The sequence below is a fragment of the Pongo pygmaeus genome, chromosome 23 (genome assembly GCF_028885625.2).
Source record: "Pongo pygmaeus isolate AG05252 chromosome 23, NHGRI_mPonPyg2-v2.0_pri, whole genome shotgun sequence".
NCBI lineage: Eukaryota > Metazoa > Chordata > Mammalia > Primates > Hominidae > Pongo > Pongo pygmaeus.
In genome coordinates, this window is record NC_085931.1 from 36,621,310 (window position 1) to 36,642,368 (window position 21,059).

A 21,059-nucleotide genomic window follows, 5' to 3' on the forward strand; every position below is an offset into this window, starting at 1 on the left:
AGTAACTGCTCAGAAAATTCTAGTTGAATGTATGCCCCAAACTGGCTTGCACAACAGGTAAAATTAGGTCCATTTTGCAAAGGAGAGCCCAGAGGCAGAGTGGTTCTGTGATGGGACAAGTATGTATGTGTATGCCAAGAAGACTAGACTTTGCAGTCAGCCACCTCCAGCCAAGTTTCAGCTCTGCCCTTTGATGGATGTGTAATCTTGAACAGGTCACTTCTTGTATCTAAGCCTCAGTTTTCTCATCTATAAAATGGGGACAACTATGATGCCTTCTCTATAGGCTGAGGAGTGATGAAACGCAACAATGTTCATAGGAAGCCATTAGTTCAGGGCTTTGTGGTTCTGGAAGTGTGTCTGTTTTGTTTGTCCTGCAGATCCCATGGTAGACATAAACCAGTCCTCTGGGTCTGTGTCAGCAGTCCTCTCTTAAACTTCTAGCCAATTACTCTGAACTTGTTGGGGTTTACACTGTTTTGACCTCAACTTATGGTAAGAAACATTTTACCTCTTGACCCAGTGAACACACACAGACACACACATATTTTATAGAGACTAAACCACAGAGGGAATCTTCTGTATTCGTGAGTTTGAAAAAAAAAAAAAAAACAACCAAAACAAAAACATGCCAACACTGGCATGTAGCTACAACCATGCCCAGAAACTCACCCTGGTAAATCCACTTTCTCTGCAGCTACAAATCCCATTTTGGGTTTTGTTTCACCTTTATTTTGATTTTTAACCTTATACAGTCTCTCCACCCGGCCACCAGAGTGGCCCTTTTCACACAAAACCCAGCCCACAACATTGCTCTGTCCCCATGCCTGCCCACGTTGCTCAGAGGCAAGCTAAGGCTGCCACAAAGATCTCCAAGCTTCCAGGGAATAGGGGAGCAATGATTCCCAAGCACTCTCTGTGCTGAGTTACTTGCTAGATCACCGGACCTGAGGAAATATTCAAGATAATGCCTTAAGATGAGTCTTTGTGGTGCAGTTGTGGCTTAGAGAGGTGGTGTGACGTGCCCAAGGGCACACAGCTGGGAAGTGATGGAGCTCAAAGCTGCTTGAACCTAAGGCTCTCAGGCTTTGCACAGGGACCAGGACCCTTCTTAGTTGCATCAGCATAGTTGAGGTTTCCTTTTGTGTGTGTGTGTGTGTGTGTGTGAGAGAGAGAGAGAGAGCACTCCTGAAGTCTAAGCAATTCTCCTGTGTGTGGAAGGTAGCTTTTGGCACAAGCCAGGTGGGCTCAGGTGGACACCCTCCATATAAACTTCTTGGTTGTCCAGGGCAACTGTACTTTGCTCAGCCTGGATGTCAGGGGGTGGCGCTGCTCTGTCTGGCAAGGTCCAGGCAGCGAGAAGGCTCCTAAACTTGCATTAGATGTTGCCTGACAGCCTTGGTAGATGGGGCACTGTCAGGACTGTGAGATCGGATACGGTGGAAGACTGTGGGCATCACCCATAGACCCCTAATTGTCTGGTTCACCTAGGATGTCCGTGCTGCGCAGAAGGTGTGGTGGGCTTGCCTGCTGAGGAGGGCTCAGCAAAGGGCCCATGGCTGTGATGGGCAAGGAGATGCTTCATTTCTCAGCTCCTCTGGTGTGTGGAGGTCAAATATGGCCTCCCCTTTCCCTCAGTCCTCATGTACAGGTTCTGAGTGTGCCCTCCCTGTGCCCAGCTCTCAGTGGGGATGGAACTAGGCAGCTCCATGTTAAGGCACCCTTCCCATGCCAGCCCCACGTTGCGATTTAGCACACGGCATCCCATTTGCTCTTCTAGATAAACTCAGCTGCATTCTGCAGATGAGGAAACTGAAGCTCCTTCAGGAGAAACCGCTTGCCCAGGGCACACAATGAGGCTGCGCCCGAGCTTGGACTGGAACTCAGGTCTGTCTGGCCCCAAGGCCTCTTCCTTCCACTGCAGCATGCAAAAAGGATGGTCAAAGGACAAATGGTTCCTGTTTGGGGACTCTCAGGTTGGACCAGGGCAAGAACGCTGTGGATTTATTCTTGGAGCCTCAGCTGGGAGTCCTAGAGCTCTCTCCAGGGATCCTTGTCTTATGATCACGTCACCCAATTGGACATAATCTCTGTCCTGGAAGCCTGGAATGGCTTCCCAGCTAGTCTCCTGGCTTCCCTTCTTCCCCATCCTTTCTACCCCAATCTGTTCTTATGCCGCAGCCAGCAGGAACTCCCAAGTTCACATGTTTGGTCGGGTTACTTCAATAGAGCTACCGATGACCCTGTATGAGGGCAATTCCAGCTGGTCTGGTCCCTGCCCACCTCTCCAGCCTCAGTTTGCACCCATGATGCTGTGGCTTAGTTGCAGAGGATGTTTCCAGTTTTACTCTCTTGCTATTCCCTGCAAGAGCTGTGGTATGGCAGTCTTGTCCTCTCCCGCTCTCCCTACTTCCCTTTGTCAACCCCTCAGCTCTTGATTCGAAAGTCACTGCCCCCACAAGCCTTCTCTGGCCCTGAGCAAGGTCTGGTTTTCCTGCTCTGTATGCTCCAGGCATTCCCTGGCCACTTTATTTATTTTTCATGTGGGACGATTGATTATTGGATTAATGTCTGTCTCCCATGCTGGGCTGCAGCTCTGTGAGTACAGAGGTCTTGTCTGATTCTGCTCATCGTTGCATCCCCAGGGCCTAGCACAGGGCCCAGCACATAGTATGTGCTCAATAAATATTTACTGAGCCATGTATCTTCTTGGCAACTCTCAAAGGAGGGAGAGGTTGCCCTGGAATGGAGGTGAGATGAGGGATGTGAAGGGGTTGTGCACTTAATCACATTGGCAGGTGAAGGAGAGGGGCCAGGCAGGAGGACAGACAGACAAGGGCACCGAACGACAACCACTCTGCTCCTGTGGGCATCCCCTCTTGCCCTGACTCTAGGACATCTCCCATCACAGGACAGGTGGCTCCTGGGCTTAGTCAGTTTATTACAGATTTGTCTTGAGAGGCTGGGCACAGCTGGCCTTTGGATCTTAGAAGCCTGCTCTTGTGGTGGCAATGAGACTGCATCCCTCCCTCTGCCTACATAGTATCCACACTTCCTTTCTGTGTCTCTGGCTTGCCATCACTGATGGGTTCCTGGGGAAGGCAGCGGGAGGGGGCTCTGAGGGCTGGCACCACGTGGCAGGCAGAAAACACCAGGTGATTTGACATCGTGGTTGATTTGCTGTTCACCAAGGCTCATGGCTCAAGCCATCACTCCAGGTCCATTAGACAACAATTCATCCAAGGTCATGCTTCTCTCCTTTGGCAAAAAGTGGCCTGTGGAACCATTAGCTGGTGCTTGTGTATTTTGAATGGCAGCCAATGGATGCTCTCTGGAGCTAAACTTGGTGAAGAGAGAGTAGGCAGGAGGGGAGAGCTGGCGTCCCAGAATTGGACAGAGAAGCATTTGAGTCCAGGCTCCCTGATCTCCTGGCAGTGTGATTCACCCTGTGTCAGTGACTTTTCATCTCGTTGGACCTCAGTTTTCTTGTCTGATAATAGCCCCACCTACCTTCTACAATCATTGTATAGTCAGATAATAAATGTTTAATACTTGGCACATGGGAGGTATTCAGTAAGCAGTAACTCTCTTTTCTTTGCAAAGCATTTTGGGTGTCATTTCTTTCTGTTGGCATTAAAGCCTGCCTCTGAGATGGGCTTGGTGAGGGTTGTTAAACCTATTTGGTGAGTGAAGAACTTGCACCTCTCAGAGGTGTGGCTCCTCACCGAAAGGCATGAAATGAAACTTCTGTGCTAGAGAACAGCAAGTTCAGAACCAGAATCCAGTTCTAGACTCTCAGCTCAGTGCTCTTTACACAGCTTAGCAGAAGGCCCAAGAGGCCAAGGGTAGTGTAGGGCAGTGGTTAGAGCACAGTCTAGAGTGACACAGATCTGGACTCAGATTGAAGTAAGAATTCCAGCACTGGCTGGCTTTGTGGCTGTTCCATTACAGTGCTGCTGAAGGAATCAGCCCCAAAGCCCATGGCTTTAACAATCACTTTATTATTTCCCAAGGCTTCTGTGTATCTGCACTTTGGAAGGGCTCAACTGGGAGGTTTTGGCTTGGGGTCTCTCATGTGGCTGCAGTCAACTGGTGGCTGATGAAGTGTAGGAAGGCTGGAGTAGCCCATTTCCCAGGCTTCATGTGGTCTCAGGTCTCTCCCTGTGGGCTAGTTGGGCTTCCTTATGGCATGGTGGCTTCAGGCCTCCAAGTGCAAGTTTCCAGGAAGCAAGATGGAAGGTGCATCACCTTTTCTGAGCTGCAACACTTCTGCCATGATCTATTGGTAAAAATCATGTCACAATTTCAAGGATGAGCGAAACCAAATTCCACGCCTAGATGAGGGAGCAGTGAGATTCTAGGGCATGTAGGATGGAAGCTATTGGTGTGGCCATATCTTGCTATAGTGGCCTTGAGCAAGTAACTTAAGCTTTCTGAGGCACAGTTTTCTGAGCCTCACAGGTCTGTTTTGCAGATGAACTGAGATGCTGTTTGCCAAGGGTTTTGGGGTACAGTGCCAGGCATGTAAGTAAGAGTTAGGTTTTAAAAATCATAATGTTGCAAAGTTTCCTTAGCCAGTGCATCCCGGCTTCCTACTGAGGTGGAGATGGAATGGCTCCTGAGACTTTTGCTCTCTGTTTTATTACTAGTGCCCCTAACCATTCTCTGAGACCCCCAACAGACCTTCTTCCTACGGAAGAGTAAATCAAGGATAAACTCTATGTCCTCTTTGCAGCAAGATACGATTTCTGTGTCTTGGGGCCTCTTTTTTTGTATGAGATTAAAATCAGGCACAATTCTCTTCCCAGGAATGACCTCTGTTAAAATCCTCTCCAAGTTTTCCCTGTTCTCCACCTCAGCCCCAGGCTGGGGATCACTTTGCATAAATTCTCACTTTTAATTCTCACGGCAACCAGACAGGTGGGGAAGGAGTCACCATTTTTGTGGTCCAAGATGCTGAGTCTCAGGATCTTGCAATCTTTGTCAAAGTCAAACAGCAGCATGTGATGGGGCCAAGGTCAGAACTCAGTACCTGTCTGCCTCCAAAGTTCTTGCTCTTCTCCACTACAAGGCCACCCAGCTGGCCGAGCTGGTGGGTACATTCTGGGTGCTAGGATCTCCACCCTCTCCCCTGAGAGCGCCTCCTCAGCTCCATCTAATCTCCATCCAGTCCTCAGTTTGGAAGGTTTTCCCTCTAAGCAGAATTGAGGAGAGCTCAGACTCGGGGCTAAAGGCATGGGCTCTGGAACCAGGCTGACTGGTGTTCAACCCTGTTTCTCCTGCATGGTCCAGGTGACTCCTTTGACCTCTGAGACTCAATGTCCTCATCTGTAAAGTAGGGATAATCAGAGTGCCTGCCTCCTAGGGTTCTTGTGAGGCTGACATTATTGAACTTGAGTATTTAAAGCTCTGTCATTGCTATCATTGGCATTATTGTTATTAATGAAAAATCAGGGGCCTAGGAGAGTTTTCCCCAGCAACTTTTAGAAAAGGCTGACCTGGGCTGTTTTTTTTTGTTTTGTTTTGTTTTGTTTTTTTGTTTTGAGACTGAATCTTGCTCTGTCACCCAGGCTGGAGTGCAGTGGCACGATCTTGGCTTACAGCAGCCTCTGCCTCCCGGGTTCAAGAAATTCTCTGCTTCAGCCTCCCGAGTAGCTGGGATTACAGGCACCTGCCACCACACCCAGCTAATTTTTGTATTTTTAGTAGAGATGGGGTTTCACCATCTTGGCCAGTTTGGTCTTGAACTCCTGATCTCATGATCCACCCAACTCAGCCTCCCAAAACGCTGGGATTACAGGCGTGAACCACCAGCCTGGGCTGGTCTTTAACCTTCTCCGATCCCTGTGGTCCTGTAGCTGTAAGAGTTGATGTGCATCTCCCCGGAGAATCAGACTATTGGTCAGCCTGCCTCCTGTCCCTCACCACTTGACGGAAATGACAGTAATGTTTGGAACTCGAAATAGCAACAAGGATAAGCAATGCTTGTCTTGATGGGGGCTTTGCTTGGTTTCCTTTTTCTCTGAAGGCCGATGGGTTATTTAATTTATTTGTCTTTCACTAAATTTGCCAGTCTACTTGCTGCTGACCCATTGCTTAATATACGACGCAGTCAGAACCATATATAACCCAGCGAGGGGCCCCATAATGGGGTGATGAAGGGAGGCTGCTATCTAGCCGGCACCTCACTCCCTGCCTGCTACCATCATAAAGATATCAGTCCCGGAATGGATGGGGCTGTAACTCGGGGAGCCGGGAGGTGCTCACGGGGAGGAGAGACAATATCAATAATGACAAGGACCCAGTGCCACACAGAGCTGGGATACCCTAACACCAGTAGCAAGGATGATCCATCCAGGGGTAGGAGGAGGTGGCTGGATGCTCTCCAAGCTGTGGTAAGACCTGAGTGTAGACGGTCAGTGATAGTAACAGAGGGACTGTTAACACAATGGCCATATATTCAAGAGCTTTGGGAAGTGTTTTACCAGTCTTATTGTTTTAAAGCAATCGTATGAGGAATATGTCGATGTTGTCTGTCTATAAAAAATGGAAATAATCCAGAAGAATAGAAAGTTTTAAAAAAAAAAAAAAAGGTCTTTCCTCATACCCCAATGCCAAATCCCATTGCTATCAAAGGTGACCACTGTGAACAGTTTGGGGTGTACCCTTCCTTCAGGCTTTTTTTTTTTGAGACGGAGTCTTGTTCTGTTGCCCAGGCCAGAGCAGTGGTGCCATCTCGGCTCATTGCAAGCTCTGCCTCCCGGGTTCACCCCATTCTCCTGCCTCAGCCTCCTGAGTAGCTGGGACTACAGGTGCCCGCCACCACGCCCAGATGATTTTTTTGTATTTTTAGTAGAGATGGGGTTTCACCGTGTTAGCCACGATGGTCCTGAGCTCCTGACCTCGTGATCCGCCTGCCTCAGCCTCCCAAAGTGCTGGAATTACAGGCGTGAGCCACTGTGCCTGTCCTCCTTCAGGCTTTTTTTTTTTTTAATAGGCTATAATTTTTTTTTTTTTTTTGAGATGGTGTCTCTCTGTGTCACCCAGGGTGGAGTGCAGTGACGTGATCTCGGCTCACTGCGACCTCCGCCTCCCAGTTTCAAGTGATTCTCCTATCTCAGCCTCCTGAGTAGCTGGGATTACAGGTGTGCGCCACCATGCTGGCTAATTTTTATTTATTTATTTGTAGAAACAGGGTTTTACTATGTTGCTCAGGTTGGTCTCAAATTCCTGGCCTCAAGCGATCCTCCCGCCTCAGTCTCCCAAAGTGCTGGGATTACAGGTGTGACCCACCGTGCTTGGCCAACTTTAATTCTTAAAGCATTTTAGATTTACAGAACAATTGAACAGAAAGTACAAAATTCCTACATATCCCTTCTCCCTGTCCTCACAGTTCTCCCTATTACCGATACCTTGTGATGAACCAATACTGATACTCTATTATCAGCGAAGGTCCACCTATACTCTTTCTGTTGTGTTCTTTGACGGATTTTGACAATTACATAATGTCATATATCCACTGTTATAGTATCATACAGGATAATTTCACTACCCTAACCCGGCTAGTTTTGTTTTTTTCTTAAACTTTTTTTTTCTTTTGTGAGACTGAGTCTTGCTGTGTTGCCCAGGCTGGAGTGCAGTGGTGTGATCTCGGCTCACTGCAACCTCTGCCTCCTGGGTTCAAGGGATTCTCCCGCCTCAGCCTCCCAAGTAGCTGGGATTACAGGTGCCTGCCACCAAGCCTGGCTATTTTTTTTGGTATTTTTAGTAGAGACGTGGTTTCACCATGTTGGTCAGGTTGGTCTCGAACTCCTGACCTCAGGTAATCCACCCACCTCGGTCTCCCAAAATGCTGGGATTACAGGCGTGAGCCACCGTGCCAGGCTTTTTTTCTTAAACTTTTGATTTGAAATAATTATGCACTCCCAGGAAATTGTAAAAATCACACATAACAGTCCATGAAACCTCTCCCAGCAGCCCCCAATGAGGGCATCATGCATAGCTGCAGTACATATTGAAACCAGGACATTGATGGCGGTGTATTACTGTAATCCAAGCAGCCTGTATCTTCAGGCCTCGAAACTGAGCATTTAACTACATCTATGCATTTAACACATACATGTGGATTAAGTGGTTGGTTATTGCTTTTTATGCCAGTGGGTTCATACCATCTTTGTTCTGTGCCCTTTGTTTTTTTCATATGTCATATCTCGCTTTGGGCCTCTTTCCACATTGCTTCATAGTGATATTCCTGATTCTCTTTATCAACTGCAGGGGACTGTCCAGAATGAATGGGCCTCTGTGTATATGACAGTTCTGTTCATGAGCATTCAGGTTGTTTCTTGCCTTTTTGGTATTATAAATAACAGCACACTGAACATCCTTGTGTACAGACAGTTGTGTGCATTTTGGAGGAATGGTTTCCTGGCAGTGGAACTATTAGGTCAAGGGTGCGTCCAATTTTTAGCATTTCAATGAACCCACCCAGTTCACCTCCCTGGATGTTAACACGGGCTGGTTGGCTCATTTAGCCCTCACAAGTCTGTGGGGTAAGTACTATGAGGTTATCATTTCCATTTGTAGGTGGGGAAGCTGAGGCTCAGAGAGGTGCAGCCACTAATTCAGGGTCACACAGTCCCAACTGGCACAAAGCTGGACTCTCTGTCTGCTATGCAGTATGTTATTGGGGGTCTGAGGAAGGCTTGGCATTTTTGAAGGGACTTGCTGTTTCCACTTTAAGGATGCTACCTCTGTCCTCTCCTCCGAGACAGGCCTGGCCTGTCTTTGCATCTCTGGGCTCACATCTCTTTCCTTAGGTGAAGTGTGCAGGGCTCAGAAGAGCCCAACCAGATCCCCATCTGGTGGCTTCTCACTGCAGCTTATAACTCTGCTTGGCTCTTCTCCAATTCTGAGAGGCTTCTCCCTTCCTTCTCCACCTCCATCCCAGCTGCTTCCACCCCTTAATGAGGTGAGCTTCACCCTGTAACAAGGTACTTCAAGCCCAGAGTACATTTACTTCCCCTACATTTTTCCTGAGGGTGCTGATTAGAGTTGGTGTCTGGGACCCAGCTGGCTGGGACAGCTTTGCTCAATTCTTCAAGCTCTGAATTAAAGGTTGTGAAGAATGGTGGAATTACGAGAAGCGGGACAGCTACAGGGCTGGGCCTGGTGTCTTCTCTGCAGAGGGCCTTGGACAAGCAAAGTCAGCCTCCCATGGGCTCAACTTGCCAGGGCTCTGCCAGTTCCCATAGAGATCTCTCTGCATGGTTGAAAAAGCCAAGGAGTCACTCACCCACTTGGCCCTAAGAGCATCCCTGATGGGTGGAGAGTCCAAAGGCTGGAAAGGGACTTGGATTGCAGCCAGCCTAAGCCCCTCTTTGAACAGGGCAGGGACCAAGGCTCAGAGAAGGGAAGAGACTTTCTCAGGGTCACCCAACGAGGCTACAGGGGACTCCAGTCATGGTCTCCTGACTCCTGAGCCAGTGCTCTGTTGATCTTGTTTGACTCTCTCCCTCCTTCCCTCCTTTATCCTCTCTTTCTCTTCCTTCTCTCTTTTCCTCCCACCTCTCTTCATCCTTCTCTTCCCTCCTTTATCCTCTCTTTCTCATCTCCTTCTCTCTTTTCCCTTCCCTTCCCTCTCCTTTCTCTTTCCTCCCCTCTTCCCTCTTCTATTCTCCTCTTTCCTCCACTTCTCCCTTCCATCTCCCTCCTCCTCCTCCTCCTTCTTCTTCCTCCTCCTCCTCTTCTTCTTTCTCCTCTTCTTCTTCCTTTTTTTTTTTTTTTTTTTTTTTTTGAGACGAAGTTTCCCTCTTGTTGCCCAGGCTGGAGTGCAATGGTGCAGTCTCAGCTCAACGCAACCTCCACCTCCTGGGTTCAAGCGATTCTCCTGCTTCGGCCTCCCAAGTAGCTGGGATTACAGGCATGAGCCACTGCACCCTGTCCCTCTCCCTTCTTTTCTTCTCCTCTGTGCCTATTGGATGATAAGCCCTCACCTTCCAAGATGAAATTTCAGTGGAATTAAGAAAGATAAACCCAGGCTATCTTGGATGGTGGATGATGCTGGGGGCAAGAATTCTGGGCAGGAGACAACCAAAGTTGAGAGTGGTCAGCTCCACTCAAGGGTTTCTAGAGGCAGAGACCCTTGAACTGAATCTTGAAAACAGAGTAAATTAAGAAGGGTGCTTTAGGCAGAGGAATCTGAATGGCAAAGACACAGTGGCTTGATTCAGCATGGAGCAGGTTCAGGGTCTTCCTTCTCAATGCAAGGCCTAGGGCCTCTGTCTTCCTGTTCATAAAGCATCAACCTAAGGGCCCCTGCACTGGTGCTGTGAACCTAAGGGCTCTAATGGAGACAGGATTGCCACGTGGCCTAGCATCCTGGAGATTTCGTTGATCTGTCCTTAGACCCAGCACCCTCGAGGCCTGTCACCTCCTCTGCCCCATCCTGCCCAAATGCCTTCCCACGGCTGCAGGCCCTGCATCCTCCTCCCTGCCCCAGCTGGTGACTTGGCTCTCAACCTGACAGCTACTGCAACCAGCTCTATTCTGGGCTGCAGGCAAGGATTTATTCTGCATTTTCTGAGCGTGTAGAATTTATTCATAAAGCTGGAATGCTGCTTGGGATGTAAACAATTAAATATTTTTAAAAAATACATGCTCAGAACTGGCGATACTGGAAGACGGAGCTCACTGGTAGTCCCACACCTTGGGAAGGTGGGGTGAGGAGGTTAGGACACCTACGGGACCCCGATTTCAGACTGGTTGAGCCACTCACTTGTTGGGTGGCTCTGTGAAAGTTTCTACCCTTCTTTTGGGCCTCTGTCTCTCCTAAATAATAACAGCAGCTCACATTTAATCAGTGCTTACCATGCACCCAGGCACTGTTCTTTTTTTTTTTGTTTTGTTTTGAGACAGAGTTTCACTCTTGTTGTCCAGGCTGAAGTGCAGTGGCACGATCTCGGCCCTCTGCAACCTCTGCCTCCGAGGTACAAGTGATTCTTCTGTCTCAGCCTCCCAAGTAGCTTGGATCCAGACACTATTCTAAGAGCTTTGGCTGCTTCAACAATCTCATGGAGTAGATGCTATTATCTTATTTTACAGATGAAGAAACTGAGGCTGAGAGGGGAGAAAGAACTTGCCGAATGGGGTGGACTAGGTGCTCTCCAGGGTCCCTTTTTCCTTGATTACCAGATACCCTATTCACCCCTTTTTGGAAGGGTGATAGTGATGGCTCAGTGAGAACTCCAGTATGTATGAGTTCTGTACTCATCATTCAGAGACAAAGCATAACAATACTAGCAATAACAATGACAATGGCGATGATGATGGAATGAATTGTTAATATTTACTAAGAATTCATCTTCTGCCAGACATTTAAGTGCTTTGCATGGATTATTCCATTTAATCCTCATAACTCTATGTGGTAGATTATACTCATTTTATGGATGAATAAGTGAAGGCTCAGAGAAGTAAAATAAGTTACCTAAGGTATGGACATAGGGAGGGGAAGACCCCAATTTGGGACCAAGAGGTTCTGTCTTTAAATCCCACACCCTTATTCTTTACATCACTGAATTGCAGGGTTCGTGGCCATAACAATAAATGGAATTCATAATCATGCCTTTTTGTATGGTTGTTGCATTGATGAGATTACGTTGCTTAGCACAGGCTCAGACGCATAGTGAGTACTCAGAAAATGCCAGCTACTCTTGGGCTTCCCTTGGACCCAGGAAATAGCTTGAAAGGGGACAGTTTGATAGTTTGAATGGCCCCTGCTCAGCCTGCCTTAGCGAGGGGCATGTGAATGTGGAAAGAGCATTAGAGGGGACCATCTAGGTCTGGGCTTGGTCCTGGGCTCTACCTTGCTAGCTGAGTGACCTCAGGCAAGTCATGCATAGACTTGCAGCTGGTCCATTCTTTGAGCCTTTGCCCCTGCGGGTGCCCCATGTGACATCTTCCAGCCAAGGTCTCCCTGACAACTCTGCTCCTCAGCTTGGATCACCTGCTCTGGGACACACTCCTAGGTAGCCTGACACATTCAATGTCTTATTTCATTCTTAAAACCACCAGACGGGAGAGGAGCTACCCCATTTTACAGATAAGGCAACTGAGGCTCAGAGAGTTGATGTCTCCTACTTGAGATCTTGCAGCCAGGTTGAAATTATCTTTGGACAACCAGCTTCCAGTTCTTTCCACAATTCCCCACCACCTCGAAGATGCCTCATCCATCTTTCTCCTCCAGATTCTTGATCAAATTAGTTTGAGAGACACCCCCCCCCCCCACCACAGGCTCCCTTCCTCTTGTAAATTCCCCCATACACATTGGCATATTCAAGGTTCTGACAAGTCCTGCAAGAAGGAAACCTGTTTTGCTGAGTTTAGTTTGATGTTGCTCCAACTGATTTGCCCATAAAGCCTTCTTTTCCCCCAAACACCTGCTCATAGTCCCCAGAACACTGGGAATGGTCTATGTGCTGTGTTCTCAGTTGTTAAGGTACAGGCAATGATTCATGTTGGATTATGCATAACTCAGCATCAATTTGTAGATGGCACATTGGCCAGGCCTTTGGATAACTTTCTCCAAACCCAGTCAGGTGGAACAATATGTCCAGGTTTCTGGGGCTGCATGGCACCTGGGGGGCAGCAGGACCTGGAAGGAGCCCTAAGAAACAGGAATGGATTTGAAGTTCTAGCCTCTAAGAATGAGAAGTTTACATTTTCCATGTTCTCAAAAATAGAACTTTTCTGGATGTCCCTGGGCAGAAAGCCACAGCTACCTGAGTTGGATTTTCTCCCAGGGTTTCGCTTTCTGACCCATTTGTCATTTTTAAGGGTGGAAATCTCCGAGTGGGATCATAATAGAGTTGACATTTACTGAGCAGGTTGTGTGTTATGCGTCCTGCCCGTATAACCTCATTCATCCTTCTTTTATTTATTATTATACTTTAAGTTCTAGGGTACATATGCATGATGTGCAGGTTTGTTACATAGGTATACATGTTCCATGTTGGTTTGCTGCACACATCAACTTGTCATTTGCATTAGGTATTTCTCCTACTGCTGTCCCTCCCCCAGCCCCCCACCCCCAGACAGGCCCCATTGTGTGGTGTTCCCCGCCCTGTGTCAATGTGTTCTCGTTGTTCATTTCCCACCTATGAGTGAGAACGTGGTGTTTGGTTTTCTGTCCTTGTGATAGTTTGCTTACAACGATATAACCTCATTCGTTCTTCACAAGCACTCCATGGAGGAAATTCTGTTCATAGTTCCCATTTTACAGAGGAGGAGACTGAGGCTCAAAGTGTTGACACGACTTCGCCAACATCACGCGGCTGTAAGCAGTGGAGGTGGGATTTGAACTCAGGCAGTCTGTCTCCAGAACATTGCCTTTTCCTGTAGCAGCTACAGCCTTTTAGACTTATCTCGTCTCTACAGGCAGCCTCCTTCCTCACAGGCCTCCGAATTGTAAACCTCTGTGTGAGGAAAAGTGAACCAGATGCAGCAAGATTATAAATAAGTCACATAATGTTGAGTAATTCAGCAACAGCACAGCTATTGTTGGAAGGAGAAATAACTTGGTTATTAATAAATGCAGGAGGCCACAGTAATTGATAGCAATTGAACTCATGGTGGGTGGGGAAAAACAGCTATGTTATTTCTCTCTCGTTTTGTATTGACAAAAAGGGAAAAACCTGCCTTTGCAGGTGGATTTGAGCAACTCAGAAACTGCGGTTTCATTACTTTCCCTTGTTCCTTTTCCTCCCTTCCTCCCTCTTTTTTTCTTTCTTTCTTTCTTTCTTTTCTTTCTTTTTCTTTCTCTCTCTTTCTCTCTTTTTCTCCTTTCTTTCCCTTTTTCTTTTCTTTTTTGTCTCTTTCTTTCTTTCTTTCTTACTCTCTCTCTTTCTTTCTTTCTTTCCCTCCCTTCCTTTCCTTTCCTTCCTCTCTCTCTCTCTTTCTTTCTCTCCTTCCTTCCTTCTCTTTCTCTCTCCTTCCTTCCTTCTCTCTCCCTCTCTCTCTCCTTCCTTCTTTCTTTCTTTCTTTCTTTCCTTTCCTTCCTTCCTTCCTTCCTTCCTTCCTTCCTTCCTTCCTTCCTTCTTTCTTTTCTTTTCTTTCTTTCTCTTTCTCTCTTTCTTTCTTTCTTTTTCTCTCATTTCTCTTTTGTTTGTTCTCTCAATTCAAATCCCAGCTAGCCTCTTACCAAAGGAGCGACCTGACAAATGGCTCAGGTGAGACATTTTGCCCGGGGTCACCTGGGCAAAAGAGTGGTTAGGTAACCACTCTTTCAGCTAAATCACTCTTTCCAAAACCACTGTCTCATGGATCATTAGATCTGCAAGAGATTCTGTAAAAGCATTCTGAGGCCAACTAAGTCTGAACAGAATTTCCCCTTCTTACAGATTCATAAGACATACTTTAAAGGCTCTGAGAAGTCCTGCAGTTAAGAAACTTATTTAACCAAGCATTGACCAAATTGATGTGATACATTATTCATTTTTTCCCAGTGATACTGATGACCATTCCATAGAACAACTTCTACGAGGTACACCTTTGGGGAACTCTGATCCCCACCTGTGTGGCCAGCCGCTCTGCCCTGCTTCACACCCATTCTCCAGGAGGGCAGTGAGGAAAGGAAATGGGATAGGAAGGCAGGAACTGTGGGCCCATCTGCCATGGGGACCTATTTCTCCCCAGCAACCTGGGAAATGGCTGACAACCAAAAGCACACACCAGAAATGATCTCTGCACTTAGCTTTGGGATTTCCTTGTCTCCTAATCACCTTGCCTCCTGGTGGGTGGAGAGAAAAGTACCTGGATAGAGTGTGTAATCCCCTCTGGAGTGGGCTGGGGGCAGGGGAAAATCCACTTCCCCCATTGGGGAGTTCCCTTTGAGGAATAATTTCTGTCCTTTCTCTCTGTTTCTCTCTCTCTTTGCCTCTCCCTCTTTGTGTCTCTCTGCCTCTCTCACTTTGTTTTTATCTTGTATTCCATCTTGCCTTGCTGTGGCTTTGCAAAGAGCTGATGGTCTACATGGATGGTTCCTTGAGCATGGAGCCTGAGATCAGCCACAGCAGGGCAGAAATCACATCTTGTACCTCTTTGCACAAGAATCTTGACCTTACTGGGTCTGTTCTGCATTTGTGCACTGTCTCAGTGGGTTTTGGTGAGATGAGGCATGTAAAGCCTTGAGCTCAGTGCCTGGCACATAGGCCAAGCTCAACACTTGATGGCTTGAGAAGAAGTGACCTCAGCTGACTCAGAAGCTCTGGGGTGTGACCCACATCCCAAGTGCACCAACCCATTATCCATTCCACATGGCCTTTTTAAAAAGCAGTGAATAGACAAGAACCTGCAGGGGAAGTCTCTGCAGCCAGCAGGACAGGATAATAATCCCTTCTGGGCTGGAGGGTACCCTCCTTGGTTTTGCAGGTGGAGAAGGGAATTGAAATTTGTTGGACACCTTTTCTGGGCCAGGCGCTCTGCTAGGTATCTCACATGTAACCATCTCATCTCCTTCTTGGCAACCCCATGAAGAGGTGTTGAGGGTTTTAAGATTCCGTTTCACAGACAAAGAAACTGAGTCTCAAAAAGGCTGTGTACCTGGCTTTGTGCGACAAACTGGGAATAGCAGAAACAGGAATTGGACCCAGATCCGGTTTGGGCCAACACCCATGTTATTGCCCAGTTCCTTTTCTCCCTGCCTCAGGTGCCAACTCAGGGTTCTTGACCTCTCCTGGGAAGAGACTTGGTCACCACCCATGTCCAAGGAAAGATAGAAGAATCCATGGAATTGGATTTTGTGCACTGGCCAGACTTCGGGGAGCTGATAGTAGAAGATGCTTTTCCTGGCAAAGCTCCCTGTGTACCCACCTGGATTGCACCAGCAGCATGCATCTCAGCTGCACCTGCAAATATCCCCCCTAGGTCAGGCAGGATTTAGAGAGTCCAGCCAGCATCCATTAACCACCCTTCTTTTCAGAAATATCAATTGCCAATTTCCTTTATGACTTCTCCCAGCTCACTGAGGCCGGAAAGGTCACTACAATTGCAAGTGTTTAGAGAGCAGGCGTGGAGTAGAGCAAGAGGGGACAGGACCTCACCCACCTAGAAAGACATCTCCTATTTAGTTCACTCTCAATCCCCAGCACAGGAAGAAGAAAGTCTCATTCAGTGCTAATAGCCTTTAATGTCTCTCTCTAGTATTTGCTAATCTCCCTTCTTAACAAAGAGAGAGCAGACTTCAGGCTCACAGGTAACAGTATTTAATTAGAATCTAATGACATTATTGTGCTTATGTAATATTTGTTTCTCCTTTCTATTTGTGGCAGGTGATAATGAATTCTCATTTAACATAGTGTGATAATATTTCTGTTTACAATTTAAGTGAAGATGAAAAGTGAGTCCATTTAAAAGTAGAGTCACAAAGATATGGCAAAAAAGATGATATTTGAAGGACTGATTTTGGTGAAAATGTAGTTCTTCCACTTAGTATCAGCCTGTTTTCTGGTGACTTCTCTCAGTTAGATTTTTAATCTATAAAATTAGATTAATAATAGAGCTTTTTAGGACTCTTGTGAAGATTTAATAATAACAATAATAAATAACTACAACTAATAAGTACTGAGCTTTTTCCATGTGTCACTCCTGGAACAATGACACAGGCTTTTCAACTGTAAAAGTCATGAGCTGAACAAAGACGCAATGTTGAATAAAATCAGGTAAGTGAATTAGAACTGTTATCATCACCATCGCCATCATCATAACCACCACATCATCATCATCACCATCAGCACCGTCATATTGCCACCACTATCACCATCATCATCACCATCATCACCATCACCCCATCATCATCATCACAACCACCACTATCATCATCATACCCTCATCATCATGATACCCTCATCATCACCATCATCATCACCATCACCACCACCATCATCACCACCATCACCATCATCATCACCACCACCATCATCACCACCACCACCACCACCATCACCATCACCATCACCACCACCACCACCACCACCAACACCACCATCACCATCATCACCATCACCATCACCACCACCATCACCACCATCATCACCACCACCACCATCACCATCATCACCATCACCCCATCATCACCACCATCATCATCACCATCACCCCATCATCACCATCACCACCACCATCACCACCATCATCATCACACCATCTTCATCACACCATCATCATCACCATTGTCATCACTGTCATCACCATCATCATCACCATCATCATCATCATCTCCATCATTTTTGAAAGTGACAGGATTTTAAAAAATTAGCCATGTTACCTCTCTGAGTCTCAGTTTCATCATCTGTAAAATGAGCATAGTCTATAAAATGAGGATAATACAGTGATGCTCTTGTGACCAGTGCAGAGTAATTGGCACATAGGATGTCATTAAGCCATATCTATTTGTAATGCCCTTAGTGACTGGGGCCAGACCTCCTCCTTGGGTAGGGTCAAAGTCCTAGATAAAGTCCTTTTCCAAATTTCTAATTTTGCCATAAGCCAGATTGGTTCTTCAAGCTGTCTACTTGAAGAATTGGGCCCTCACAATCTCTTTCTGATTGATTGAAAAATCCCTGTTGGTGGCTGTGATTCTTATTTCAAAGAAGGAAACACATTTATAGGAAAATAAGAGATGAAAGAGAGAACTTTTTTTAGTTTTATTTTTTAAGTTGACATATAATAAGTGTACATATTTATGGGGTACATAGTGGTGTTTCTAAACATGTATAGTTGTCAGGGTAATTAGTGTATCCATCATCTTAAACAATTATCATTTCTTTGTGTTAGGAACATTCAATATCCTCCTTCTAGCTATTTGAATGTATATAATATATTACAGTTAACTACAGTCATCCTACAATGCTATAGAACACTAGAACATATTTCTCCTATCTAGCTGTGATTTTGTGTCCTTTAACAACTCTCTCCCTATCCACCCACTTACCTCCCCACAAACCCTTCCCAGCCTCTAGCATGCTCTATTCTACTTTCTACTTTTATGAAATCTTTTTTTTTTTAGCTTCCACATATGAATAAGAACATGTGATATTTGTCTTTCTGTGCCTGGCTTATTTCACTTAACGTCCTCCAGTTCCACCCATGTTGCCATGAATGACAAGACTTCATGCTTTTTTATGTCTGAATAGTATTCCATTGTGTATATATACCACATTTTCTTTACCTGTTTGTCTGTTTTGGACATCTAGGTTGATTCCCTCTCCTGGCTACGGTGAATCATGCTACAGTAAACATGGGGTACAGATGTCTCTTTGATGCACTGATTTCCTTGGGATAAATGCCCAGTAGTGGGATTGCTGGATCGTGCGGTAGTTCTATGTGTAGTTTTTTGAGGAAAGTTCATACTGCTCTCCATAGTTGCTGCACTAGTTTACATTCCCACCAACGGTGTCTAAGAGTTCCTTTTTTTTTTTTTGTATCCTTGCCAGCACTTTTGTTTTTTGTCACCCCATCCTACTGGAGTGAGATGATACTTCATTGTGGTTTCGATTCGCATTTCCCTGATGATTAGTGATGTTGAACATTTTTTCATGTATTTGTTAGTGAAAATGTTTTAAGGATGGCACTATTATTTGTTTTAAGAAGTCATTATTGGCCAGGAGTGGGGGCTCACGCCTGTAATCCCAGCACTTTGGGAGGCCGAGGTGGGCAGATCATGAGGTTGGGAGATGAAGACCATCCTGGCTAACAAAATGAGACCCTGTCTCTACTAAAAATACAAAAAATTAGCCGGGCATGGTGGCAGACGCCTGTAGTCCCAGCTACACGGGAGGCTGAGGCAGGAGAATGGTGTGAACCCGGGAGGCGGAGCTTGCAGTGAGCTGAGATTGTGCCACTGCACTCCAGCCTGGGCGACAGAGTGAGACTCCATCTCAAAAACAAAACAAAACAAAAAACAAACAAAAAAAGAAGTCATTTATCTTTCTATGGATTAAAAAAGTAGTGCTCAACCGTGGTAGAAAATTTGGAAAATATAAAATCCCCTTACCTAGCTGTGATGGTTAATATTTAGCCATATTGCCCTTTTATTACTTTTTACAGCAGTTTAGAATGATTCACACAGTTGATATCACACTATGATACCATTTTCTAATCTGCTTTTCACTTAGCATTCAAATGTAAGCATTGTCCATGGTATGCACAGTCTTCACTGCTAATTTTAAATGGCCTTATAATAGTCCAGAGAGTGGCTCTCTATTGATTCTTTAATCCCATCTGGTTCCTCTCCCCACTCCGTTACATTCCAGCCACACTGGTTTGCTTGGCATTCCTTTAACACACCATGCTCATTTCTGCCCCAGGACCTTTGCGCTGCCTCCTCCTTCAACCTCTGAAGCACTTCCCTGGTTCTTTATGTAGTAGCTCCTTCTCACCCTTCATAGCTCGGTTAATATATCACATCTTCAGATAGAGCCCACTTTGACCACCATAAACACCAAACAACTCCTTCAGTCTCTCTTGATCTCAGCGCCCTGCTTTAGTTTCTGTTTGACAGAGGGAACTTTATAATTTTATGGCTGGAAATGATCTTATCTGTTTACTTGTCTATTGTCGCACTCCCTCAGTGGACTATAAGCTCCATGAGGACAGGCGCCTTGTCTGTCTTGCTCATTGATTTCGGTGGCAGACACAGTGCCTGTCACATGAGGGAACTCAGTCAACATGTACAGAGTAAGCAGATGGCTGGTTAGATGGTTGGATGTGTGATTGTGTAGCAGGACGAGCTGCAGACAAAACTCCTCAGACACTGGATTAAAGAAGGAAGAGGTTTATTCGGCCAGGAGTGCCAGCAGACTTGCGTCTTAAGAGCCGAACTCCCCGAAAAAGAAATTCTTGGCCTTTTTAAAGGCTTACAACTTTAAGAGGTCCGCATGAAAGGGTCGTGATAAATCGAGCAAGCTGGGAAACGTGACTGGGGGCTACATGCATCAGCTAAAAGAATAGAAAGTTTTGCAGTGCTTTCTCATACAATGTCTGGAATTTACAGATAACACAAGTAGTTTAGGTCAGGGGTTGATGTTATTATTATTATTTTTTTAACTCCTAGGGCCGGGTGGTGGTGCCAAGGTTGTCTGGCTATTTATCTTACTTGTTTCTTTCCAACTTTTTGGTTTCTCTTTCCTCCTGTCTTGTGAACTAGGCAAGGTGGGGAGAGGAGGGCAGCAGGAGTAATAGTGGTCTCCTTTCTTAATTGGATGAGGAGTTGAAAGGATAGGTAGGCGGCTTGCAGGGGATAGTGCTTGCCTGGATGGATAGGTAAATGGATATGTGGGTGGGTGAATCAATCATAATTTTACCAGCCATCCCCCAATTTCACAGTTAGAGTGCTTCCCCATGATATTTTTAATCGCTTTGAAAAAGTAAGCAATGCAAATGGCGAGGAAGTCAGATAAGCAAGTCTCTTGGGAAACCTGATTCCTCCAGGGCCATTGCCTAGGGGCCCAGGCCTGGGCAGTTGTCCAAGCTCCCTGGTGAGGGGGCTGGCCTGGAGATTGGGAGGGTGCTGAGATTCTCCAAGGTCCTCTTGGGCATGCATTCACCCCATGCTCAGGGCCTCACGGCCACGCCTCTGTTTTGTCCCCTTTGCAGTGGGTCGGAAGCAGTTCATGAGGTTTGAGTGGGCAAACTACGCAGCTGAGGCCCTGGGCTGCGAGTATGAGGAGCTGAACACGGCCACCTTCAAGCACCACCTTCGACAGATCATCCAGCAAATGACGTTTGGGCCAACCCGATGGGGCCTCGAGGATGAGGAAACCAGCTCAGGTACGTGGCTGCTGCCTCTCTGGGTGAGCTGGGCGCCTCTCTGGGCCAGCTCCTGGGGATACACCAGCATTCTTTAACTTTTTTATCAAAGATTTGTTAAGGGCCTACGCTATGAAGGCCTGTGTTAGATGCAGGGGAAGCCATCATGGGTGGAAAGGGACTGGTCAATGCTAATGCTCAAATAACTATCTCCGTTCAGTGGCCATGAAGGCTGCTGAAACCTGACAGGGAGCCCCGTG

General features: G+C 46.4%; 1 protein-coding gene across 5 annotated transcripts in view; it reads left to right on the plus strand.

Moving 5' to 3' along the window:
* Positions 1-21,059, plus strand: part of MYO18B (myosin XVIIIB) — a 318,984-nt gene that overhangs the window by 62,847 nt on the left and 235,078 nt on the right. For all 5 annotated transcript variants that reach the window (XM_054469702.2, XM_054469701.2, XM_054469703.2 and 2 more), the window contains one exon: positions 20,647-20,820. In XM_054469702.2, coding sequence (XP_054325677.2) covers positions 20,647-20,820 — 174 coding nt within the window. The remainder of the gene's footprint in view (positions 1-20,646; positions 20,821-21,059) is intronic.